We start from the raw sequence: 25,998 nt of genomic DNA on the forward strand, positions 1-25,998 counted from the left end.
CATTTTGCAAATGAAGAAACAAGCTCAGAAATTAAGTGACTTCCCAAGGTCACTAATCTCTGGGCTCTCTCTTTTCATTGCTCGAGGTGAAACAGCAACGCTGAGGGAAAATGCCAGAAAGCAGTAAACGCACCAACACGTTGCCAGCTCGGGGAGCACAGGACGGTGACAGGCTCAGCGCGGCCAGTAGCTTTCACACTGGGTTGCCAGCCGGCTCGGTTTCATCCAAGCACAGACCGGAAGTGTTCCTGTCGGCCGCGTTTCTAGTGAGCACGATCGGAAGTGTCTGTCCGCTGCCTTTCGCGGATTGGGAAGCCGCTGAGGGGTGCGGAGCGGATCGACGCAGGTGCGGAGGCGCTGTTGGGGAGGAGGCTGATGGGACCGTTAGGGACACCCAAGCGGAGGATCACAGGAGGGGCCGCCACTTGACCTGAACCACCCTCCTCCTCGCCGCCGCCTCTTCACTCCGCCTCCACTTGGGTCTGGAGCGGCCCCGCCCCCTGACCTGAGTCCGGTCCCTTCTCAGACACTGATCCGTGATCTCGGGGCGCTCTCCCATCTCTCAGGCACGATGGCTACGGGCGCGGATGTACGGGATATTCTAGAACTTGGGGGTCCAGAAGGGGATGCAGCTTCTGGGACCATCAGCAAGAAGGACATTATCAACCCGGACAAGGTAGTAGGGGCGCCTGAGAGTATTGGGTATGGGGACTGACGGGGTGTTGGGGGGAGGTGACAAAGGGAAAGAGATGGAGGATGTGATGGGTGCTACACTTCTAGTGAGGTGGGCCATTTAAAAAAGGCGTTACGTAACGGGACAGATGATATGTGTCACCCTTGATGAGATGGGATGGAGGAGTTGGGATACCGTGGGAGATAGTGGGGACCAAGAGGGTGTAACACCTCTAAGACATTAGAGGACCAAGAGAATGTGACACTTATAAGACACTGGGCCGGGGAGGGGGGCAAGATATTGTGACAGTCAGAGATGGTGGGTAAGTATTTTCTACTCTGAAAGGTCAGGGATCTACCCAGGTTGGGGGAAGGGGAGATAACCTGCTCAGACTGGGGGTACCCCTGTGAATGGGTTTCTGTGCCTTTATAGTGTGTCATTGTACTATAGGTGCTGGTTTGTTCTGGGATTGAGCTGGGCTAAAAAATTACAGGTAAGGGGGTCTAGGCTGTGGTTCCTTTCTGTGGTTTCCTTCCTCAGAAAAAGTCCAAGAAGTCCTCTGAGACACTGACTTTCAAGAGGCCCGAGGGCATGCACCGGGAGGTCTATGCACTGCTCTATTCTGACAAGAAGCAAGTATTGGAATCCCAAGTCCCCCTGGCTCTGGCTACTGACCCACCTGCATGTCCTTAACTCCTAGTTTGCTCTTCCAGTTCTCTCACCATCTCCCCTCCCCAGTCAGGCCCCTGCTTGCTTAGCGGGATGCAAGAGGAGTTCAGATCTCTTGCTCCAGGACATGACTTCCTTGCTCTGCAGTAGATCAGCTCCCTGGGCCAAAAATCACTCTACACACCTTCTGATTCTAACCTCCCACCTCCCTAAACCCTGCCAGGGATGCACCCCCACTGCTACCCAGTGACACTGGTCAGGGCTACCGTACAGTGAAGGCCAAGTTGGGCTCCAAGAAGGTGAGGCCCTGGAAGTGGATGCCATTCACCAACCCAGCCCGCAAAGATGGAGCTATGTTCTTCCACTGGCGACGGGCAGCAGAGGAGGGCAAGGACTACCCTTTTGCTAGGTTCAATAAGGTGAGTTACCACATTTTGGACATAGACCAAGGTTTCCCATACACTCTGAGCCACTTGTGTGAGCTCTCCAGTCTCTCACAGTTGGCTCCAGAGGCATGCTTAGGTCCAACCGTGTTTACCTACACAGTCCTCATGGCAAATACATGCAGAGTAGGACTCTGTGAGTCTTTTCTGCCTGTGGGATCCTATCCTTCCCTGGTCATGCTCTGGTTCTTGGTGGCTTCTCTTGGCCTTTCAAATACGGCTTTTCCTCAGAGCTGCATCCCAGGTGCTCGAGTCTTTTCACTCTATATTTTCTCCCTAGTGTGTCTCATTTACTCTGTGGCTTCAGTTACCTTATATGCCAGTGACCCCAACTTAATATCTCTAATCCAGAGTAACAGTTCCCGCATATCATTTACTAACGTTTCTCTCTGAATGCCCCACATATACCTCATCACATCAAGTAGATACCCTTAAACAGAACTCAATCTTCCCTCTATTCCCCACCCCAAACCTGTTCCCCTCTGAATGGATGGTACCATCACCCACCCAACTGCCAACCGGAGACTCAGGAGTTGTCTTGGACTTAGCCTTCTCCTTTAGCTCTCACATTACTTAAATCAACATCAGGACAAAAAAAGGCAAGGGAAGACACATAACAAACATGTAAGGAAATAAAACAAATTGGATTCTTTCAGATACGAGCCATTGATAAAATGAAACCAGGAAATGAATGGATATGAAATGAGACAAAGAATGAACTTGTAGGTAGGGGAGGCAAATTTTAAATAGGGTGGTCAAAGAGGGCCTTTCTGTGAAGGTGGCATTTGAGCTAGACCTCAGTGATACATCGAATCATTGAGTCCTGCAGATTCTGTTTCCATAATAAATCACATCTCTGCCTTTATTCTTCATCCCCTATGTCAGTACCCTAGTCCAAGCTAAATGACCTCTGGTCGAGGTTACTGAGACTCAGCCAGAGCAGGACTTACCCAGACTCGCCCAGCCAGTGAGAGGCAGAGCTAGACTGGGCTTAGTTCTTACTTAAGCCACTGTGCAATGTGGCCTCATAGCTGCTGTAGCCTGGAACAGCCTAAACTTAGAGCCTAAAAGCACTAGGAGCTCAAACCTAGGACTCCAACTCCCGACTTGTCTTTTCTCAGTCAAGTATATCCAACTGCACCTGGACACCTCCACTTGGATGGCTCACAGGCTTCTCAGACTGAGCACAGCCAGGTGTGAACCCATCATTCTCCCCCTTGCCCCAAACCTTGTTTTCCTCCATCTGACCTTCATCCTTAGGCCCTTCAGGTCCAGTGGAGGGAGAGACTAGAGATGTAAGGTTGGGAAGGGACAACCAAGAGGTAAGGCGTGAGGCAACAGGAGGGAAGGTTGGATGAGACAAGTTGAGGTGGAGACAAAAGAATATTCATTTTGTTATTTAGTAAATATTGCTATATGCTCAGTTGAGTTCTAGGCATTAAGGACACAAAAATGAATCAGAGACCATGTCTCCCCTCAAAAATCTCTCCATATTGTTGGGGGGGTGGGGTGGAAAGTATAGGTAGTTACAGTCTGGTGGGGTACATACTATATTGGGAGGAGCTGAAGGTCATGGAAGCTTCCTGGAATAGTTAGAGCCTGAGGTGAGTATTGAAGGATGTTTAGGAAAGGAGTGCAGTGACTTACTCAGGCAAAGGTAACAGCATGAGCAAAGGCATAAATAAAAAAAATTTAAAAGGTCATATGTATGGGATGCTACAGGCATTTCCATATTAATGAAGTCAAAAGCCCAAGTAGGACATGGTAGGAAATGAGGTCTGAGAAGCCAGCAGGGGCCAGGTCAGTCAGGGCCTTGGCAACCAGACCCAGTAATTTGGGCTTTGCCCTGATGTCTGACAGATTTTAAGCAGAATAGTATCAGGGTCAGATTTGAGTTTTAGAAAGATCATGGTGACTATGGGTGGAGGATGAAGCTGGAGTAAAATGAATGATCTTCCTCTCAAATACTGCTCCTCCCTGGTCCCATTCTCAGTCAGTGGCTCCCCATCTACCCTCTTGCTTAAGCCAACAAGGGAGTCATCTCTGAATAGCACCTTCCCTCACCTTTCACGTCCATTGTCAAGACCTCTAGTTTTTATCTCCTAAAGCCTCTCAAGTCTGTGCCCTTTTTTCTGCCTTCTGCTGGTGCTTTTCACTTCTTACCTTCATTTTCTAAAATCTGCCATCTGCTCCCCTAGACTCTTGTTTCACCCCTGTCCTCACTGCCGCCAAGGTGGTCATTGTTAAAAAGAAACATGACCATTTCACTCCCCTTAAACTAACCTTATTGGCTCCCATCACCCTCAGACTCCTTAGCAGCATACACGGGCCTCTAGCAGCTGGCCTCTGCTGACTCAGCAGGCTCTTTTCATGTCTCTTCCGTTTTGCCCTTTACTTGCTTCTCCCATGTGCCCCTACTGCCAAGCCCACACACATTAGGCTGTTTTTCTCTCACAGCTGTGTTGGTATTGTCCTCCCTGCCTAGGAGTCTATTCCCCATCTTCCCTTTCTAGTTCACTTCTACTTAACCATAACCCTGAAGCAGGCTTCATTTACCCCTTCTCTGACGAACTCTTGTTGGTCAGTAGTCACTTGTTATACCCCAGGCATACTTCCATCATCAAACTCACCACTGCACTAAAATTATTTTTTCAGCTGGACTGTGAGCTTTGAGGGGCTAAGACCCCTATCTGTCTTATTCAGCACTGTGTCCCCAGCATACACATAAGTATTTGTTGAATGAGTGAATAAACAAACGTCTTCCTCACTTGACTGTGAACTACTTGAGAGCAGGATCTGGGGGAGCTGCAAGTCCCAGTGTCACCACTGGGTGGCAGTAGCGCTTCAGACAAGAGTTGCATGGTTCTAAGGGGTTCTTGGGCCTTTTTCCAGGTATTTAGCCATCTGCCCTACTCCAAAGTTGACCTAAGGACTCCACAGAAATACTTACATGTGGGCCCTTCACCTTAACCTCGGGGGCAGGAGAGTGTGTCCTGCTACCAAGGCTGTGGAGCTGAAGACGTAAAGTTGCTCTTGGAGTGAATCAGGGACAGGCTATGGTCCCAGAGCCTGCTAGGGCCTCTGGTCAAGCAGACAAGTCTTTCCTCACTCCAGGCTGCTGAAGGACAGGCAGAGAGGATTTGCTTTTGTCCAGCCCAGGGATAGGCAATTAACAGAAGGGGCTGTGGGCACAGGGTCCTGGAGCCTGCTGGACATGACCTGATGTGGGCATGCCCCCACTGTGTCCCTCTGTGCCAGCAGACTGTGCAGGTACCTGTGTATTCAGAGCAGGAGTATCAGCTCTATCTCCATGATGATGCTTGGACTAAAGCAGAAACTGACCACCTCTTTGACCTTAGCCGCCGCTTTGACCTTCGTTTTGTAGTTATTCATGACCGTTACGACCACCAGCAGTTCAAGGTGAGCTGATGTCATGCATTTGCCTCTGTGCCCAACCCCCAGGTCTGCTAGGACCTCTCTTTGTACCATCTCCTCCACATGCTCCGAGTGTTCATCCCCTTGCCCTGTGTTGATCCTCAGAAGCGTTCTGTGGAGGACCTGAAGGAACGGTACTACCACATCTGTGCCAAGCTTGCCAATGTGCGTGCTGTGCCAGGAACAGACCTCAAGATACCAGTGTTTGATGCTGGGCATGAACGACGGCGGAAGGAACAGCTGGAGCGTCTCTATAACCGGACTCCAGAGCAGGTTAGCCTTGAGCCCCATACACCTCTCCTCCATGCCCAGACCCCCTTGCCCATTTCCCCATCCTCCATGCCCTCAACTCCCCACCCCCAGATCCCTCTACCTCCCACTGGTACCCCCATTACCTGCCCATTCCTACCCTCGCTGGCCACCCCCTGCTCTCCATAGCCGTTCACCTTCTGTCTGCCCTCACCTGCATGTGTCCTCACACACTTAGCATCTCTCACTTTACCAGGTGGCAGAGGAGGAGTACCTGCTCCAGGAGCTGCGCAAGATTGAGGCCCGGAAGAAGGAGCGGGAGAAACGCAGCCAAGACCTGCAGAAGCTGATTACAGCAGCAGACACCACTGCAGAGCAGCGGCGCACGGAACGCAAGGCCCCTAAGAAGAAGCTGCCCCAGAAAAAGGAAGCTGAGAAGCCGGTGCGGAGGCTGAGGGTTGCCTGGCACAGGGCTCCACCTTGAGCAGGGGCTCTGACAGCACCCAGAGCAGGTGGGGTGCTGGGACTAACCCTGGGCCCCCTCCCCGTGACACCTTGGTCTCCTTAATTCCTTCTCTCCTAGGCTGTTCCCGAGACTGCAGGCATCAAGTTTCCAGACTTCAAGTCCGCAGGTGTCACGTTGCGGAGCCAGCGGGTATGTGAGTCACCTCCTTTAGCGTGTTTGGGCCTTAGGCTCTCTGCGCTGGGTCCCAGGTGGCCTGGATACTGCAGGAAGGTGGTGCTAGAGCAATAGGAGAGGTTGCTGCAGGTAGAGGTGGCCTTGCCAGGATCTCAGGTGGATGTGGCTAGGCTGAGGTCACAGCTTTCACTGTATTCTACTTCCTGGCTGTCTTCTTTTCTGGACCATAGCTTACCTCCATGGGTTACCTTCTCTCTTCCATCACCCCACTGCCTGTAGTCCCTTTCATTTAAGCCTCTTGTGGGAAAGAGGGCTTAGCTGCCTGGGTCTTTGCAGATGAAGCTGCCAAGCTCTGTGGGACAGAAGAAGATCAAGGCCCTGGAACAGATGCTGCTGGAGCTTGGTGTAGGTGAGTGTGGGGACTGGGCCACACAGCATGTACCCACCCAGGGCTGTGGACAAAAGCTGGGTGGGGGAGGGCAGCTGATATTGCTGGGCTCCCACCACACCTCGGCTCTGCCCCTATGCTGTCCACCCACACACCTGTAGAGTTGAGCCCGACACCCACAGAGGAGCTGGTACACATGTTCAATGAGCTGCGAAGTGACCTGGTGCTGCTCTACGAGCTCAAGCAGGCCTGTGCCAACTGCGAGTATGAGCTACAGATGCTGCGGCACCGGCATGAGGCACTGGCCCGGGCTGGTGTGCTGGGGGGCCCTGCCACACCAGCATCAGGCCCAGCCCCAGCCTCTGCTGAGCCAGCAGTGCCTGAATCCGGACTTGGCCCTGACCCCACCAAGGACACCATCATTGATGTGGTGGGTGCACCCCTCACGCCCAATTCGGTAAGAGCCTGGACAGGCTGGGAGAGCACGCCCTGACCCTGCAAGTGAGCACATGCACTTGTGTGTACAGGCTCCACTCCCTCTGGTGCCTGCAATGGGAACAGTCACCTGTGAGGGTCTGACACTGAGGGCTGGAGTGGGTTGATCAGTGGGCATCATCTTTCCTGGGAGTGTGAAACACACCAAGCCTGACTCAGGCCATGTGAGCCACTGACCTCAACACCTTCTATGTCTCCTTAGAGGAAGCGACGGGAATCAGCCTCCAGCTCATCTTCTGTGAAGAAAGCCAAGAAGCCTTGAGAGGCCACGTGGGGTGTGGGTGATGCTGTTGTGTAAACAGAGCTGCTGACTTGGACTGGGCTGCTGCCTTTTCCTTTCTACCACTTCTGACGCCCCTGGGGGGGTGGGGGGTGGGCCAGAAGGGGATCAGTACAGACACTGCATGAGTTGGTCGCTGGGGCTTGCCTGTGAGCAGCCCTCAGACCACTAACCACTACCAGTTCTGCTCAAACCCTTGCACCCTGGAGCACCCATGGCTTTACACTCAAGATGACTTCACACACAGCAGTGGCCTCGGATACCAGCAGCTTTGAGCACAGCCTCATGCTCAGACAGTCCTCACACTCCCACAGATGAGTGCATATTCAGGGAGGGTGTCATAGTCACTGTACTGATGGCTGGTCACACACTGATGCCCGTGCAGAAGCAGCTTGGAGCACACACTGCCTGCCTCCACATCCTGACAGTGTTAGGCACAGCAACAGCCTTACACAACAGACGGCTTTGCACACACACCCAGGGCCTCATTTCCCCGACTTTATTCAGTGGCACGTTCACAGCGGGGAAGGGGATAGACACAAGGTGGGGCCTGACCTGTCCTGGAGCCCTGGGGGCACCACACACCATGCACTATGGATGGGAGGGGGCACAGGGGGGCTTGGTGGCCCCAGCAGAAGCCTGTGTACCAGGGAGGAGGCAGTGAGTGCCTGGGTCCCACTAGCCCAGGCCCATGTGGGAGGGGCTGATACTGGGCTGAGATTGAGGGGTGGGGATGGGGAGCACAAAGTGTCTGCTCAGAGGGGCCAAGTGGCCAAGCCCTTGCCCAGGGCACAAGCCCACAGGGCAGCTGGGGGACACTCTGGACGCAGAGCTGTGCCACTCTCCCTTTTCCCCTCTGGTGAGGGAGAGGAGGATTCTGGGCTGGGCCAAGCAGCTACCCTGTCCTGCCCCATCCTGTCCTCGGCCAATCAGAATGGCTTTGATGTTTGCTTGAAGATGAAGCCTCGATATGCGAGTGTCTTCATGATGTTGGCAATATTCTTGCAGTCATCTAAAAAGAGGAAGAAAAGACATTTAGATGCGCCCCAAATCCTTCCCCTCCATGCCCATAGGTGTCCTTACAAGGGTGGGGGTGGGAAGCAGGGTCAGTTTTAGGAGCCACAGGCTCTAGGGAAGGGGATCCCATCCCCTGGTGGCAGCATCTCCAGCTTCAGGTTGGGCTGGGTGATGCTGGGCCAGCAGGAAACCTGGTCTTGTTGCTTCTCAGTCCCATAATTCATGCTGGAAATTGGCCGGCGTGTCCCACCCCGGCCCCAGTGGTGATGTATGGGCGCCGTCGCAGTAAGAAAAAGGCAGAGTAAATGTGTAATTTCTCCCTTGACGGCCCCCGGCCGCTGGGCGATCCTTCTTGTTGCTGCCGTGTGGGGACGGCCTGTCCGCCACACTCCGTCTTCCGCCACCCGCCTTGATGTCTCCATTTCATTACTGTGCAGCCATTCATCACGCCCATGGCCAGGGTGACTTTGCCAGCACTTGCGTATGTGTGGGAGATATGGCCTGGGCTATAATCACTGGTGTCAAGGCCCAAGCCTTGGCACTGCTGGGCCAAAGCCCTGGGAAACACACCTGCCTCGTGCCCCAGGCTTGTGTTCTCATATAGCAACTTGCCTGGGCACCTGGTCATATACAGCCTCAGACAGGTTGGGGAGGGCCCAGATTTGGGGTCCCCCGCACAGCCCTGGCCAGCATCCCTCTACTGGACACACGTGTGTACATGAGCCCAAGCCCTGCCTCTGTCCTAGTAGTCTCGAAGCTGGGTGCTGGTTGCCTTCTTGGGCTCTGCCTCTGCCCATGCCTCAGGTTAAATATGTCTGCATGTGCCAGACACTATCACAAGCAGTTTCTCCAGTATTGGTACCTGTGAAAAGTTCAGTGCTCCCAACTGTCCTAGAACCCCAGAGGCTGCAGGAACAGGCACGCTGGGGCCTCAGTATTAGGGACACGGGCCAGGACTTGTTCCACTACCACCAGCAGGAGGTGCAGCTGCCCAGAGCTTGTCCACTACAGTAAATCTAGGACAGAAACAGCCTAAGTGCCCGGGTTTTTCTGTTCAGCTGCCCAGAGCAGTCACCAACTCGCCATCCCCTCACCTGTCTCTCCTCCTACTCCTTTTCCACCTCACTCAAGATGATCCTGGGCCATAACCAAGGCCTCAGTCACCACCAGCCCTCATGGGATCGATGCTGTGACTGCAGAAATATTGTACATCGATGTCATAATCAAGTGTGGGGGGGGTGATGGTAAGGTCAAGGTGGGGTCAGGAGGCCTCTGCATCTGTCAAGGACCCCTTCCACTGAGCCCCCAGGCCCGCCCTTGCCAGGACCATTTTCCTCTAGGAAAGGGCACCCTGCAGAGCTAGAAAAGGGTTGTGGGAGGAGGCATCCCTGGTTAGCCCGGTACCTGTATCACTAGCCAGACAGCAGCTCTGCAGATTCTGCTTAGGGTAGGCAAGTCAGACAGGGTCCTGTTTCACAGAGCTCAACATGTATTTACCTGTGGTGGGTGTGGGCATGGAGAGGTGACACCTTGTTCCCCCAGGGACTCAGGAAGCCATGAGGGGTGGTCTGAGGCAGAATGGTGGGAAGACAGATGTGTGGGTAGTGACGGCCATGGCAACTCCAGACGTGACCCATCCCCGTGGTTTATGGGCCGGACACGCGTCCCGCTCAGCTGAGGCCCCGTCATTTGTCTCCCTTAGTGTGTATGCCTGTGCTGTGGCGTAGAAGGTGGCGAAGGGATAGGGCTGCGACAGGAGGAGCTAGGCAGTTGACAGGAAGGGGAACGGGACAGGAAGGGGCCTGAGAGGCAGAGGGGTATTGATGGGGCACAGGGGCTGTGATGGCCTTGTTGGAGGGGCTATGATATGGTGATTTTCTTCCCAAATAAGCCTGGCCCTATCAGGGCACCTCCAATCCTTCTTGTCTCCTGCACTCTGGGGACCATGGCTGCTGTACATATTAAGAATAAGTCCCCTCGTTATCTGCAATTACCCAGCGGCCACACACCTCATTTCTTCCAGCAGAAAAGAAAATTAGTTTTCTATTGACTTCATCTGGCTCCTCCCTCATTGCTGGGCAAATTGTTCAATCTGCCTTCCCTGGCCCAAGGGAATGTTCCAGCCCTGACCCCCAGGCCACCAGTGGGCAAGCAGTGATCTTCCACCTGTGCCTGGTCCTGTGCTGGGAGAGGGTCCACCTGCCTAATCTCTGTCCTTGGTTCTCCCCACTCTATACACTGGATGACATCACCCAAACCCTGAGCTTCAGCTACCCCTGAAGATCACCATCTCCAGCCTGGATCTCTCCTGAGCTCCAGACCACATATTCAAATGCCTCCAGAACATCCCTTTCTAGAGGCACAAACTCACAATGTCCAATAATGGACTTATTTTCTCCCCAACCTTCATCCCAGTGAATGGCACCACAATCCACCCAAAAGGCCCAAAGAAGAAACCAGAATCATACTTGACACCCTGCCCTCTCCTCTACTCCCCAAATCTAATCAAGTATGAACTTCAGTGGATTTTATCTTCTCACTCTCTAATCATCCACTTCCTTTCATTCCAGCAGCCAGCCACCCCACTAGTCCAAACCCCATCATCTTTTTTTTTTTTTGGCAGGGGGATCTGAACCCTTGACCTCAGTGTTATAACACTACATTCTAACCAAATGAGCTACATGGCCAGCCCTCCATCATCTCTTGCTTGGATGACTACAACAGCCTGTCCTGTCTTCCTCCCTCTGATCCATTCTCCTGTAGCCAAAGTGATCTTTCTTACACATATCTGATCATGTCCTTCCCTCTTTAAATCCTCTCAGTGGCTCTCTTTGCCCTCAGCTTAAAGTCTATACTCTTTAATATGACTTGAAGGCTCTTCAAAAATTGATCCCTGTTATCTCTGGTCTCACCTCTGCCACCCCCAATCCCTGTACTCCAATCTCAAAGAACCACATACTGTTTCCTGAAAATGACAAAGTGGGTTTTGTAGTCAGACCTGTCTCCAGTCTTAACTTCACTCAGTGGCTGCATGACACACGGCAAGTGCTTAGTTTCCCTAAACTTCAGGTTCCTCCACTAGGGGTGACAGTGGCCTCAGCATTATTGGGAGGATTGAACAAGGTGACACACCCACATGTCTTTGCACATGCTGTTCTTTATGCTTGGGATATCTCTTCTCTTCCTGAAGACAAGGATGCTAGTTTTCTGGTTTTCTCACCCAATGGCGAGAAATTGTATACTGTACAATCTATGCCACAGATGACAGATAGGGGCCAGCACACTTTATGAAACCAATCGTCACTCACTCCAAAACTCTCACTGACTACTGATGCTGTTTACTGGAGATTCTGGAGTCTAACTTGTTGCAATGGGTCCACTACAAAAAAGAAACTCACAGAGAGGAAGAAACTTGCTTCAGTTCACCTAGCCAAGTCAATGGAATGGCAGTTATGGGCTTCCAGCCCAGTGCTCTTTTTCCTGCCCTTGAAGCCTTGATAAGAGTAAATGCAAACTACTGATCAGTTAAAAAAAATTTAATTTAATTTAAAAAATTCAATGGCGCAGTTAGAAGGTGAGGGAGCTTGGCAGAGGAAGCACCAGAGACAGATCTGGGGCTTTCAATAGGCCAAAAGTTCTGAGAGGGACAGCAGCAGGGTGAGCCTGGTGACAGCATAGCCTCTTCGAGAGTCCTCTCCTTGAAGCTCTAGGGCTACCTTGGTTAGCAGCCTCCAATTCTGGCACCTCTCACTGAGCTAATGAAGCCAGCCTGCAGCTGCTATGGGGTGGGGGTGAGGAGCATAGCATGTGCCCTTTTTTTTTTTTTTTTTTTTTTTAAAAGATGACCGGTAAGGGGATCTTAACCCTTGACTTGGTGTTGTCAGCACCACGCTCAGCCAGTGAGCGAACCGGCCATCCGTATATGGGATCTGAACCCGGGGCCTTGGTGTTATCAGCACCGCACTCTCCCGAGTGAGCCACGGGCCGGCCCCATAGCATGTGCCCTTAATGGAGGCCTCCAAGAGTAGGTCTCCCTCACCTTCAAATTCTAGAAGCCTAACCCGTTTTTATGTTCCTGCAGGGTCATCAACTTGTCACAAGATGACCCCCTTCTTTTTTGAGCATTAATATTTGTAATGTTAGAAATACTTTTATATTGCCCAGACTATAATATATGCGATGGGTGCAGCTACATAAATTCTTCAGAGAGGAAATAAGCTGGGCTAGCAGCTAACAAGGAAAAACACACATGCTGGCTGGGTCCAAGGGTAGTCAAATACATGCTTGGCAAAGGGGCTGCTAGTGGGTAGCTGAGATAGCTTAGGACACCCAGTGAGAGCTCAACCCAGTAAGGCAAACACCTGAGGCTGACATGCTCTAGTAAGCTGCACTTGTCTGGGAACTGAGAAGTAAAGGATAGGAAGCAGGACCTGGGCCAGGGAAATCCTCAGGAAACAAGGGGCCCAAGAAACTCTTGCAGGGCCATTCATTCATGCACACATCCATTCAGCAAACACGCACTGACACCTTCTTCATGCACGAGCCATGCTGGGTCTGAGGGATGTGCAAGACGCTATAGCTTCCTGCCCTCAAGGAGCTCAGAGACAGTTCTGCAAAGGGTGCAATGCTATGAGAAAAGAAGGCATGGAAAAGTCGCCTAGTCTGTCTGAGGATCAGGCAATGATTCCTGGAAGAATGAAGTTAAGCAGAGGTCTTAGAAGATGTGGGAGGGAGCTAGCTTGGCAATTTGGGGTTGAGGTGAGAAAGGTATTCTCAGCACAGTGAACAGTATAGGAACATTTCTGGAGGTGAAATGTAGAGTGTCCAGAAAAAACAGGTTTAACAGGTGGTGGGGGGTGATGAAGAAGAAGAAGCAAGGAAGTGGCAAGAGATGAAGCTGGCAAAGTCAGTGACTGACTAGAGGAAATCCTGAGGAACCCACAGGCTAAGATAAGGAGTTCAAGATTTTCTTTTTATGGGAATGATGGGGAGATGCTACCATGTTGAGGAAGGGGAATGAAAGGATCAAATCTGTGTTTCAGAATTATCATCCTAGAATGTAAAGATATCCTGAAGACAGAGAGATCAATTAGCAGATCACTATGCTCCAGGCCAGAAATGGTGGCCCAGAACTAGGCCAGTGACAGCAGAGATGGAGATATACTGATAATGTGGAGACGTGAATGGAGACAAGAGAATTCTTAGGAAAGAGAATGAGTGAGCCTCAATGAGGGGACTGGGAGGGCAAGGGGAAGGATGAATTTAGGATCTTAGTGCCACTCGCTGAGATAAGGCATAACAGAGGAGGTGCAAATTTGGGGTGGTGGTAAACTTAGCTTTGGATGAGTTAAGTCAGATTCCTATGGGACATCTAAATTTATCAGGCATTTCTGTATGGCCTCTAGGATTGATATCTTGCCTAAGAAGGCCTTCCCTATCCCAGCATTATTTTAAAAAATCAAAACAAAAAACTATCCTATATTTTCTTCTAATACTTTGTTATTTTTAACTTTTTAATCTGTCTGGAATTCATTTTTGTGTGTGGCTAAGAAATAGAAGCTCTAACTTTATTTTTTCCCTAGTGGATAGCCAATTGTCCTATCACCATTGACTGAAATGCCCACATTTTCCCCACCCTTTTGAAATGACACCTCTAAACTACAGTCATACATTGCATAATGTTTTGGTCAACAATGGACTGAATAATATATAGTGGCCATACAGCCTATGTGTGTAGTAGGCTATATGCCATCTAGGTTTGTGTAAGTACATTCTATGATGTTCACACAATAACAAAATCACCTAAGGATGCACATCTCAGAATGCACCCCCATTGTTAAGTGATGCATGGCTGTATATAGTTCTCATACGTGGGCCTGTTGGAGCCAGGAAAGAGAACAAACATGAAATGATCAAAGAGACAAATCAAATTGGGGGAACAACAGGAAGGGTAGCAAGGTGGCGAGCTGCTGACCTTACAGGGCTAGGAGGCAGTGTTGCCTAATGGAACATGCAGACATACCCTGAGGCCTGTTGGAATCTCCGCAGGCCTCCTGCCTAAAAAGCTTAGCCTGGTAATACATCTTACTAGTGATCTCCAGAAGCTAGTGAGGAATGGGGCCAGAGCCCACGGAACAGGGACCATCAAAGATGGGGTGGGGGGTTTAGGGGGATGAGAATAGTGCAAGGAGCAGGAACCATACATGATAAGGATAAGAGAGCAAGAACCCTGGGTGTGTCAACATTCTAGAACCTCATTTATTCGCTACATCTTTCTGTCTGTGTGTACATCCTGGCAGCAGTAATGCCTTGAGGTAAAGCACCAGTGAGTCTAATCCTGGGCCTACATTACATAGGATTGCCAGATTAAATGCAGTCCCAGCCCCATATGGGACATACTTATACTAAACAATTGTTATTTATCTGAAATTCAAAATTAAGTGGTGTCCTGTATTTTTATTTGCTAAGTCTGGCAACGCTATGATGGGGGGCCAGCACCCCAAGCTACAGCTGGGTGTAGTTCAGGGTTCAGCAGCAAATGGCAACTCAGAAGAAAGATGGGGGGGCCAAGGCAGTGAGTTTAGGACTGAAACAGGAGAGGGCCCCTGCATATCCTCAGGTTCTGAGTTTGAATCCAAACTCCACCACTTAATAACTGTGTGAACTTGAGCAAGTTCCTGAACTTTACCTAACTTCTCTGTGTGTCGGTTTCTTCTCTAAAACCGAAATAATAATGATAGTAGCAACTACTTCCCTCAAAGCATTGTTAAAAAGAGTTTTTATTTCTGAAGTGCTTAAAATAGTGTCTGGGTTAGTTATTATTATTGTTGTTGCTATTCCAAAAACATCCAATAATATGTTATTCCAACAATAATATCCATTCCCCCGGTATCTTGTTCCAGACATGGCCCACACAGTCCCCTGGGCCCCCATTCACGGCCACCTTGGCCCGCCCAACACCCTTCCCAGACATACACTCCCTCTCCCCATGAACACGGCTCCCACAGCTTCCTACCCTTCCCCTAGACAGGGTCCTTATAGCCTCGACTCCAAAGTGACCCCCTTCTTCCAGCCCCTCCCTCCATCGCTCTCAACCCCACTGAGGTGCCTGGAGGTGCCACAGGGCTGATGGTGAAGGATGACGGTGGTTCCACAATAAGGGGAAAAGGCAATTTCATCTTGATTAGCAGGCGATTTCTCTACCCGTAATAAGCGCGCTCCAAATAATTAGCGTGTTTTACGTAATAATGAAATTACAGAAATGCAGTCCACTTATTCAAACAACTCACCATTACCATATTTTTAAATATTAGACTTAATTAGAGTTTATCACTTCAGAGAAGTATGCGGACCGAAGATGTTTTTTAAAAAATCCTCATAAAGTGTTTATTAAGCGCTGGTAAAGCTGGGATAATGATGTGTTTGGAAATTAAGGCAATCAAACACTTACCGCCGCTCCTGGAGGCCGGGCATGGAAATGAGGCCATTACACACCCATTACCCGCCAGCTCACAGCCACTTGGGGGTGGGGGGAGGATGCGCCTGGCCGAGGGGGCATGGTGCCTGGAAATGACTGTGCCAACATCCCAGAACTGCCTGACCAGTAAGCACAGCATCAATTCCCGCATGTCTCTTATATCACATTTGGCCACCAGGAGCTCAACTCAGAGTTGGCCAGGCAAATGACTGGACTGGTCCCAAATGCCAAAGGAGAAACCCATGACCAATCCTGATGCAGACACCCAGGCCTGGCAGGACACATCAACTCCATTCAAACCCCAATGCAGAATGGGGACACAAGCCAGGTCGGGTAGCCAGGGAGGTCAATGAGAGGAGGTGGAAGGTAAATCCCACCTACTGGCTCAGGTCACTGCAGGGGAAGCTACAGATCCAGACCAGGTAACCACTCCCAAGTATGGGCCACACAGGAAGAGGTAGCTAGAGTGCTGGGAGGAAGCTGAGGAATTGAGCCAGGGGCCAGGCTCAGGAACACACATGGGGACAGAACCTGGATCAGGGAAAGCAGGCAAGAAGGGTGGTGGGGAGAGGGGCTGGTGGCTCCATATCCCATTTATCCTGGTGAATAACTAATTCCAGAATTTATAGGGCTGGGTTTTTGTTCTATGGCCATTTATATCTGCGAAGGGAGGAAATGAAGAGGCAGCGTGGACGCCACATCTTTCTGTGTTATTGCTTGTCTGCCATTTGCAAATCATTATTAATTGTGGGCGCTGGTGGCAGGCTGGGTGGGGGCCGGGCTGGGTACATCCACATAGCTCTTCATCAAGGACCCCAGCCGCTGCCCCAGAGAGCCAATTACCCCGCCCTGATTGGGATCAGATAAAGAGGGAATTTTTACAAATTAGGGAATAAATAGAATTTTCACACAGGGCGCGGGCAGGACCTGAGAGGTTATAATGAAAAACCATCCGTCACCATCACCGTGGCCTGGGCACGCAGCCCCAGCACTCCCTCCCTCATGGGCCCGTCCTCATGCTCAGGGACCTGGGTGTACAGATCTCAGGACACCCCCAGCCCTTCCAAGACCCAGAAGGGGTGTGTACACCCTTTGGGCCAAAGATTCTTAGGCCCCAGCTCTGGCACTGGCCCTAGTGCTGCCTCTCCCTTTTCCTGCCTACCCCTCACTTGGGGTCTTAGGAAGAAGATGACTAAGGCAGACCTGAGAAAGACCAGAGTTGGGGACCACATCCATGTCCCTATAGCCATGACAGCCCTAGGGCAGAGCCCCAGCCTTGTGGACCACTCACTCCAGGCTCCCATTAGCGCTCCTCCCCTTGGATCATTAAATATGTATATCTTATTACACGCCTTGTTAGAGTATCGAGCTCTATTGACTGATGATAAATCCTGAGCCTCGTCCTGGCCATAAATTTATCTGGAGATGATGAAGACTCAATAATCTAGTCAGGCAGATAATATCATCGGGCCTTAAAAAAGATCATTACATTATATGTCAGAATTAAAAGTGAAATACGCCGTAGTAACAGGGCGGCTGCTCTGGCCATTACAACGAATGCCCGCCTCCCCCAACTCATTCCCAGCCAAGGCCCCATCCAGGTAGAGAGGCTAGGAAGCCTCATCTTCCTCCTAGCTGGGGGACGCCACAGCTAGAAATGCTGGAGAATAGCCAGGTAACCTATGGCCAAGTAAAGCGGACTTGGCCAGGAGGGGTGAGGGGAAGAGGTGGCGACTGAGAACAGCTAAGATGATCCACCATACCTGACAGTCACATCTGTCCCAACCAAGCTTCCACCTTACCCTGTCCCTAGGGGTCTCCCAAGGAACAGTCTTCTGGGCCCTTCAGTGGTTTCAATAGGAAGGTGTCAGGGCCTCACACCCTTCCAGAATGGCCTGAACAACCAGGATAGAATCTTTCTAAAATGGAGACACTGAGATACAGAAAAGTTAAGCTACCTGCCTGTACTGCCCCAGGCACCTGGAGAGTCCAGATCCACATGCCAGCAGCCTTTCTTGTGAGCATGTGCTATCAATCCAGACCATGGCCATCTCCTTCCCGAGAGACCTGCCTGCCACCGCCTCTACATCCTGACCTTTGAAGAACCTCACTGCCAGCCTCTTCATTCTTTGACCTCAGCACTAATGACCTTCGTTGTATCTTATTTCCACTCATTTAAACAGTAACACCCTTCATCTTATAAACATCCCACTGATCTTCCTTTGAAATATTAAATTCACATATCCCTAGTCTCTGACAATAATACACTTTTTCTTTCACTGACTGGAACCCTGAAACACTTATACCTCTACTCTCTTTGCATACATAATCCCTCCTGTTTTCTCTTCTTTCCTTGTCCACTTGTGGTTGTGTACCCAACAGACATCCCCCATGTGCCATGCTGGCAGAACCCACTACTCCCTCATGTGACAGGGTTAATCTACTCTGCCGTCTGAGCCATTTTTGGTGATCCTATCCCCATAGCCAGTCATCGGTTTAGAGGCAGGAAAGTATTCTGGCTATTGAGACATGACGGTAAGTTTGCCTTCACTCTTAGAAAGGGTAGCATGAGGGAAAAATTGTCCTTTATATACTGCTGGATGTTTTCACATCTGCACATAATGTACGGGACTATAGAAGCCATCTTGCAACCTTGAGGGGAGTTAACCGGTAAAGACCGGGCTGAAGATAAAAGAGCAGAAAAATGGAAAAAATCTGGGTCCTTGATGACATTGCTGAGATGCTCAATTAACCAACCTAGGATCACCTTCCCTACAAATTTCTTTTGAGAGATAATAAATCTCTTCATATTTAAGATATTTTAAATTGGAGTTTCTTTTTCTCACAGCTGAAAGTATACTGATACAGAATGTGAAGGCAGGAAGGAGAATGATATTAAGGAATGGACCTTATATTGTAGAACTGACTGTATGGAGGAGGCAGGGCCAAAGGCAAAGGTGATAAACGCTTATTTATGCTCTCTTGAAACATTTGGTTAAATTATTTCTTGCTGGATCTCAAGACAGGGGCCATGTTTCTAAAAAAAGCTAAAAGACTCAAGTTTAGACTGAAATGCACATGAAAACAGAGAGTGAAAAATATATAATTTTACTAAGAAAAGCATTTTTATGTCTCTGGCTTGCAATGTAAATTGACCAAAAGCCCCACAACTCCACAAAGTCTTCATTCAGACTCAGGTTTCTTCCTTCTTTCTGTCCTGCCATTCTTGGCATGGGGCTTCTAATCACTATACTATACTATTTCATGGTCCAAAACAGCTGCTGGTTGGCCAGCGCTTTAAAAAAAAAAAAGCTGCTGGAGCTCCAACTGTCACATCCACATTCCAGAAAAAAGGAAGGAAGACGACGGGAAAGGCAAGAATAGTGTACTTCTAAGCTGATTTGTTTTCCTTTAAGTATCTTTCCTGGAGGTCCTACACAACACATCTCCTCTTATCTCACTTGCCTGAGCTCAGAGACATGGCCATATGTAGCTGTATGAGAAACTAAAAAAAAAGGTCTTTTAACTGGGTACACACTGATGCCATGTGTTATATAGGGGTTCTATTTAGTAAGGAAGAAAGGAAAATGGATACTGGATATATACCAAGGAGTCTGTCTTGGCACCATAACTGACACCTCTCCCTTTGGAACTTGGATTCCATGGTCCATCATTTCAATCTTTTTCTTGCCAATATCCTCAACTCTCTTGTTCCCTTTTCCTTCTGTCACCCTTGTCTGGAAAAACCCAAACTCTGCCTTCTCTATGCTTGCATCTGAGCTGAGTGTGACTAGAGAAAATCATAACCATATAGACCAATGCCACTAATAAAATCAGAGTCATCAGCCTCAGTTGGGTATATAAAACTGCCCAGCCAATCTTCATTGTTCATGATCAGTGCATGTTCTCTCTCCCTTTATCGCTAGTGACAATGCCAAGTTTCTCTATTTTCCACAAACCTCAAATCCCCCACCCCTACCATCACTCCACCCCACGCAAACAATCTTGTCTTCCAGCTCACAGGAGCTAAGGAGCTGTACAGAAGCCACTCTCCTGCATCTCCACCGGTCCTCTACTCTCATCCTGTCACAAGAGGGGACCAATCCTGATGTCGCTTCTGAAGCCCATCCTTCCACTCCACCTGGATTCTGCAGTCCAACCCAGAACCCAGGCCTTTCCAAGGGCCTTACATTACTGAGGACCTCCCTCTCTTTGATACAGTTTCGAATGTTTCTTCTGTACTGGTTCCTTCACATAAGCATGTAATACATTAAATCTCTCTCATCCTGGGAGGAAACAAGTCTCCCTTTAACCCCCTTTTCCATTTGGCTAGTCCTCAATCCTACCTTTCAGAGCCAAACTTCAGAGTTGTTTACACAAAGGTTTCGTTTCCTCATCTCGTACCCTGAAATCTGATCGCTGCTTTACCATAACTGCTTTCTTTAATGATCCTACTAACTTCAAGGGGCTGAAGCCGTTCAGGATTTGACTGACATGGTGGACGACTCACTCCCTGACGCTCTTTTCCCTTGGCTTCTGTGATACCACCTCTCTCTCCATCCAATCTTTCTCGGTGCCTTTGAACACTCCTTTCCTTCTGACCACCCCTTAGATGTGGGTATTGCTGAGAGCTATCACTGGCTCTCTTCTCTTCTCACTCTCTCCCTGGGCAAGCTTATCTACCCATGGGGCTTTAATTTCCATATATTTTCCAATAATTTCCAAACCTATATTCCCACTACCACCATTCTGGTCCAGCTTATCACCATCTCCCATCTGGGTGATAGTAGTGACCTTGACGACCTCTCCTCCATGGTATCCTTTTAGACCACAAATCTAGTAATTTCACTCCCTGTCTTACACCCTTCAGTGATCCTGAACAGAAAAAGGTCATTTATGGAAACACTGGTGAAATTCAAATAAGGCCTTAGTTACTAGTATAGTACTAAAGTTAATTTCCTGGTGCTGATCATGATGTTGTGATTATGTAAGATGTTAACATTATGGAAAGCTGGGTTAAGGGTATATAGAAACTTCCCTGCAAATGTAAAATTAATTCAAAGTAAAAAGTTTAAGAGTCAAGAATTAAACAATAGCAACCACCACCACCACCTCCAATGGCTCCTCATTGCTCTCAGGACAGCATCCAAACTCCTTTATAAAATTTTGTGGATCTGGTCCTGTTTACTTCTCTGGCCTCATCTTTCCCACTCTCCTGTTGGACAGCTGAGTTCAGGCTCTTTGGCCCCCTGCCTGGAAAACTCCCCCATTCTCAGCTGGCACTTGCCCTCATCCCTCAGGACCCAGGCTTGCTGCTGTTTCCTCTGGGGTGCTTCACCTTTGCTCCTGCCTTTGTTTGGGAAACCTCTTCTGCGGGTTCTGCACCCAACGTTCCCCCAATATGACTACCTCTCTGTCATCTCCTGCTAGATCCCTCGAGGGCGCTAACATTATCTACACAGGCCCTCAGGAAATACATATTGAGTGGAAGAAAGGAAGGATTGCAGGAAAAGAAAGAGGGGAGGGTAGAGGAGCAAGATCACAGGTGAACCTACTCCAGCCCTGACATTTGCCACCCAAAGCCTCGAAACGCCCAGGTCCCAAAAATCAGTCATGGCCCTTGCCTGCAGCTTCCAAAGTGGCTTCAGCCCCTTCCCCACCTCCATTCCTTCCAAGATTCTTGGTTTCCCCAAGACTCCCTGTGGGACCCGAGCTCTTATCCATCTGGCCAGCCTGTCCTACAAACTGAGGCAGCCAGGAGTGGTAGTGGTGATGTTGGGGCTCCCCAGTCCTAGCCAGTGATGCCCTGGAGAAGGGCCTAGTTATGCCTAGGGACTCCGGGAAGGAGGGCTGCCCTCCCTAAGCCCAGTCCCACCTGGTAAATATTTCATCCTCAAGCTGCTCAGCTAATCCCTATTAATTTCAATACCGCCGCCTTGCCTGGCTCAGCTCCCAATGCATTATTTATCCCCTTTGTTTGTTTGTCGTTAACAGGTGGGCCCCAGCAGAGGCGCTGACTAGGGACAAGCCCACTCCATCAAGGCGTGGCTGTGAATTAATCATGAGGACTAATGGGAACCACCTCAGCTCCAGGAACTTCCCTAGCCACCTCCGCCTCCTGCCTTGGCACCCAGGGGTGGGCCAGGGCCATCTCAACTCAATTTAACTCAATTCTAAACACCACATTTTATTTACTATCTGTCTACACGTATCAGACAATATGCTATGCTTTGGGAATACAAACTGAATAAAACAGATGTAAGTTCTTGCCCTCAGGGAACTTACAATCTAGTGGGGGAAGAGAGACCTTAAACAACTTCCAAACAAGTAATTTCTTAATTACAACTGTGATTAAATGCTATAAAGACTGCAGAGTGCTGTGAAAAAGTACACAGGGGAGAGGGGGAACTTCCCTAGAAGCCAGGGAAGGCTTCGCTAAGGAAGCAAACTTTGAGCTGAGCTCTGAAAGATGAGCAGGGGGTAATTAGGCCAAGGGATGGGAATACCGGGGCTCTGGAGGAAAATAAGGCCACACGGAAAGGCCCTGAGGTGAGAGAAGGCATGACGGCTTCCAGGAGATGAGGGAAGGGCCTGGAGTGTAGACAGCAAGAGAGTGGTTTGAGAAAGGGCAAGAGAGGTCAGCAGGGATGGAGGCTGTGAGTTGGAGCCCAGGTAGACAGGGACTGCCCCTAAGCCAGCAAGGCTCAGCCTGGGGACTCTATTCTGCCTAAATGACGAGCCTTTGTCCTGATGGATTACCATGGAGTCATCCCGAACACAGGATTTTCACTTACGACACTACGATACACACACACACATTCATGCCACCTCTGCTGACTTGAGCACCGTCTGATTTCTTGACCTTGTGCTTGTGGTCTTCTGAAGCCGTTGTTGGTGCTAGGCCCATCTCCTCCAAGGAATCCTCAGTTCCTACTTGCTCCTTCTTGCCCACCCTCAAGGTGATCAAGTTCATTAACTCTCAACAGTACAGAGCAGGGAACTCAGGTGAGCATTTGGCCTGAGGGCTTGTGAGGCAGCCTTTGTGGGCCTCTCAGCAAGCTGAAGGCTTAGGTGTTCCCATGAAGGGACAGGGTTGGATCTGGCCCCTCAACCCTGTGGTGGGGCCAGGCACAGTGCTGGGAACACTGATCTGCCTCAGCCAAAAGTGCTCACCTCACCTCTCAGGAAGGAACTTCCCTCACCTCTGAGGCCCCAGTACCAGCCTGGGCACCCAGAAGACCTCAGCAAACATTTCCTGAATAAATGACTGAACAAAGTGAATACCCCACCATCTCCCACAAAGATCTTTTCTCGAGACACTTCTCTCAGAAACATTCCTAGAAATTTAAATAGACAAAGGAGCTAACATATGGTCAGGATTTTACAGCACTTATTTTCAGTAAGCCTGGGAGTTAGAAGCCATCATCAACCCCATTTTAAAGAGGAAGAAACAGAGGTCCAGGATGATGAATGACTTACCCAGGACCACTCAACCTGGAAAAGATATGGCTTAACCAGACTGAGGTCGGCCTGGCTCCAGGCTCTAGCATATCCGGAGATATGTTCCCTCTGCAGGTATTTCCCCTGGGATCTTCTTGGGGACTCCAGGAAACCTAGCTCCTGAGAACAATCCTAAAAGGCACCTGGTTTATGAACCAAGTACAGCGTTGCTAGGGCAGAGGCCTCACTGTGCACACACTCAGGGTTTGTAATTCTATTCAAAGTGGCCACTTTGAAAATCCATATGTCTCCAGGCTCCCCGTACATCATGGTGTCAAGTCACGGAGCAGAGGCATCCATCAACAGCTCCCAAACGCCATGGTCTGTATGCCCACACGCCTGATCCCACCCATGTGCCTGTTCTTGGCTCCTGGTGGCTCTGGCAGTACTACCCCACCCTGTGCAAAGGCTCACTCTCGCTCTAGCCCCTCCGCTTGGCCCAGCCTTACCCTTGCCTTTAGACCCACCCCTGCCCCAAGAACCTCCTCTTTTGCCCTACCCGGTCTCTGCTCTGCTCTCTTCTGAGCTAGGCAGCCAGCATGGAGGCAGCCTCGATAACTCGCTAACGTGCTGCCCATGCTGTTCTTAAAAATTTATGACTGTGCAACATGAAAAATCCGGCTGAGGAGCCATCATTAGCCGTGCTGCCTCCCTCCCCCACCAGAGCCACCCTCGTAAATTGAGATTTATGGCTGCGGCAGGCGGGGTGGGGGCGTGTGCAGGCAGTGAGGATGTTGTGGGGGAGACAGGGAGAGACCAATGAGGAATCGGTGGGGCCAGGGGCTCCCCCCTGCGGCAGCTCCGGTTTATCGCAGGATACAGTGATGATACCTCTGGAGAGTAAGGTCTGGCCTGGGGTGTCAGCACAGCAGACACTGGATTGCCTTTAGCAGTGGGACTAGAGGGGAGGGGCTAAGCCAATCCCTGGTTCCTTTAGGTGAGGAGGACCAGATCTTGAGGTCCCAGGTGCCAAGCAGACTTCTTAGTAGGATGGCTTGGGCAGGGGGTGGCTAGACCTAGGGAGGAAGCATCACCCTTACTGGGGTCACAGGGCCTGAGTCAGCTTCTCCAACCAGAAGCATCCAGGTTGGGCTCTGGTTGTGGCATCCCAAACTGAATGGAGAGGAGACAGGGAAGGAGAAGGATGGCTGGCAGCCTCTGGTAAGAAAGGCTAGTGGAGAGGATATTAAAGGCAGGAGTGCAGGACTGGCTCCAGTAACAGAGCCTCCCCCCACAGAGGCCAGGCTGGGGCTGAAAAGAGGAGGTGATCCCACAGCCCGCCCTCCCCTCTGCAGTCCTCCCTATCACTGCCCCTCTGCCTCCTCCCCTGCTCACTTAGCCCTGTCAGCCAGGCCATTATGAAATTGGGGTTTCATTTACAGACTAATTAAACATTACAGCTTGTTCACAATTACAACGCGGGGATGAGGGAGTAACTAATTACGGAAGAAATGAGCTAACATTTATCTCTGCTCCCACCCTCCCTCTCCCCACTACCCCCCTAATCTGGCTTCCTCCCACTCTGGTCAGTACCAGCTCTCTAGGCTTATTTCCTGGGATGGGGGACTGGAAGGGCCCTGCTACTCCCCAACCCTGGACTCAAGATCCACTGCTGTTCCCAGCTACTCTGGGGGAGGGGCTTAGTTCCCAGGGCCCTGTGGCAGGGGACAGTCAGGGCTTTTGTGCGAGACCCTGTGGGTATGATTAAAGTATGAGACCATGTGATGATATGTGTACACATGACATCTGGCAGGGGGTGGGGGGCTCTGCTTTGGGATGTGGGTGTGACAGTGCTTTGAGGCTATGGGGCTTTATGTATATTTCTCTCATGGCTCAAGGCTTTGGTGTGACTACTACAGATGATTAGTCATGAGCCACATAACGATGTTTTGGTCAACGATGGACCACATACATGATGGTGGTCCCATAAGATTATAACGGCTATACTATACAGTCTAGGTGTGTAGTAGGCTACAGTGTCTAGGTTTGTGTTAGGTACAGTCTATGATGTCTGCACAATGACAAAATCACCTAACAATGCATTTCTCAGAATGTATCCCTGTTGTTAAGTGACATATGACTCTAAATGCATGATGGGGTATGAGCGTGAATGATCCATGTCCTCATCCCCAACCCAGGAAAGGATAGAAAAGAACTAAGTGGCTGCAGGAGGGGATGGTCAAAGCAGGCCTGGGATGTGGCCTGGCAGCCCAAAGCCCAAACTCCCACTGGGTGGCTCCATTTACTCTCCTGCCTCAGAAGCAAAAAAGACAGGGTTACCCTGCCCTGGGCTCAGCTGGCGTGGCCTGGCCTTGGCCTCTGGCCAGATGCCCCCTCTGTGGCCCAAGGAGCCTCCTGGGGGCCTAAGGTGCCCCCTGTGGGCAGGTGTCCTGGGGTCTGGCTGGGCTGCTGCAGGGTTTAATAATAGTAACAGTGAGTATAAGCGTTTCCATCCTTCCTGCCTTTGGGCAGAAGAAAGGAAAGAGGGAGAGGAGGGAGTGGAGGGAGCCGGCTGAAGGGAGGCTTTGAGGCCTCAGAACTCACATCAAACGGCCCGGATCTGGGCCTAATTGTCTGACCCCTGCCCTTGCCTTCAATCAGCTCTGCAGCTCCCCGCCCGCCCCTTGCCTAACTAGCAGCCATGTTCTCCTCATTAGGACAAGCTCCCCTTGCACACGTGTCCCCGGACATGTCCCCAGCACTCCCAGCTCCCAACCCTGTCTGGTGAGAGT

General features: G+C 50.3%; 2 protein-coding genes across 7 annotated transcripts in view; one reads left to right on the top strand and one right to left on the bottom strand.

The window, feature by feature from the left end:
• Positions 1 to 279: 279 nt before the first annotated feature.
• Positions 280 to 7,309, top strand: DMAP1 (DNA methyltransferase 1 associated protein 1). Of its 2 annotated transcripts, none has more exons than XM_063105324.1 (11): positions 280 to 346; positions 567 to 676; positions 1,214 to 1,305; positions 1,566 to 1,761; positions 5,047 to 5,205; positions 5,326 to 5,493; positions 5,726 to 5,911; positions 6,053 to 6,124; positions 6,446 to 6,518; positions 6,659 to 6,954; positions 7,195 to 7,309. In XM_063105324.1, exons 2-11 carry the CDS (start codon positions 572 to 574, stop codon positions 7,252 to 7,254), a joined length of 1,407 nt encoding a protein of 468 aa, XP_062961394.1. In that variant the 5' UTR covers positions 280 to 346; positions 567 to 571; the 3' UTR covers positions 7,255 to 7,309. The 2 variants fall into 2 exon arrangements, with proteins under 2 accessions (XP_062961394.1, XP_062961393.1); XM_063105323.1 differs by having other exon boundaries at positions 310 to 346; positions 527 to 676.
• A 447-nt stretch (positions 7,310 to 7,756) lies between these two features.
• Positions 7,757 to 25,998, bottom strand: part of ERI3 (ERI1 exoribonuclease family member 3) — a 125,367-nt gene continuing 107,125 nt past the window's right edge. For all 5 annotated transcript variants that reach the window (XM_063104634.1, XM_063104632.1, XM_063104630.1 and 2 more), the window contains one exon: positions 7,757 to 8,284. In XM_063104634.1, coding sequence (XP_062960704.1) covers positions 8,202 to 8,284 — 83 coding nt within the window. In that variant the 3' untranslated portion in view covers positions 7,757 to 8,201. The remainder of the gene's footprint in view (positions 8,285 to 25,998) is intronic.

The sequence above is a fragment of the Cynocephalus volans genome, chromosome 8 (assembly GCF_027409185.1).
Source record: "Cynocephalus volans isolate mCynVol1 chromosome 8, mCynVol1.pri, whole genome shotgun sequence".
Classification (NCBI taxonomy): Eukaryota; Metazoa; Chordata; class Mammalia; order Dermoptera; family Cynocephalidae; genus Cynocephalus; species Cynocephalus volans.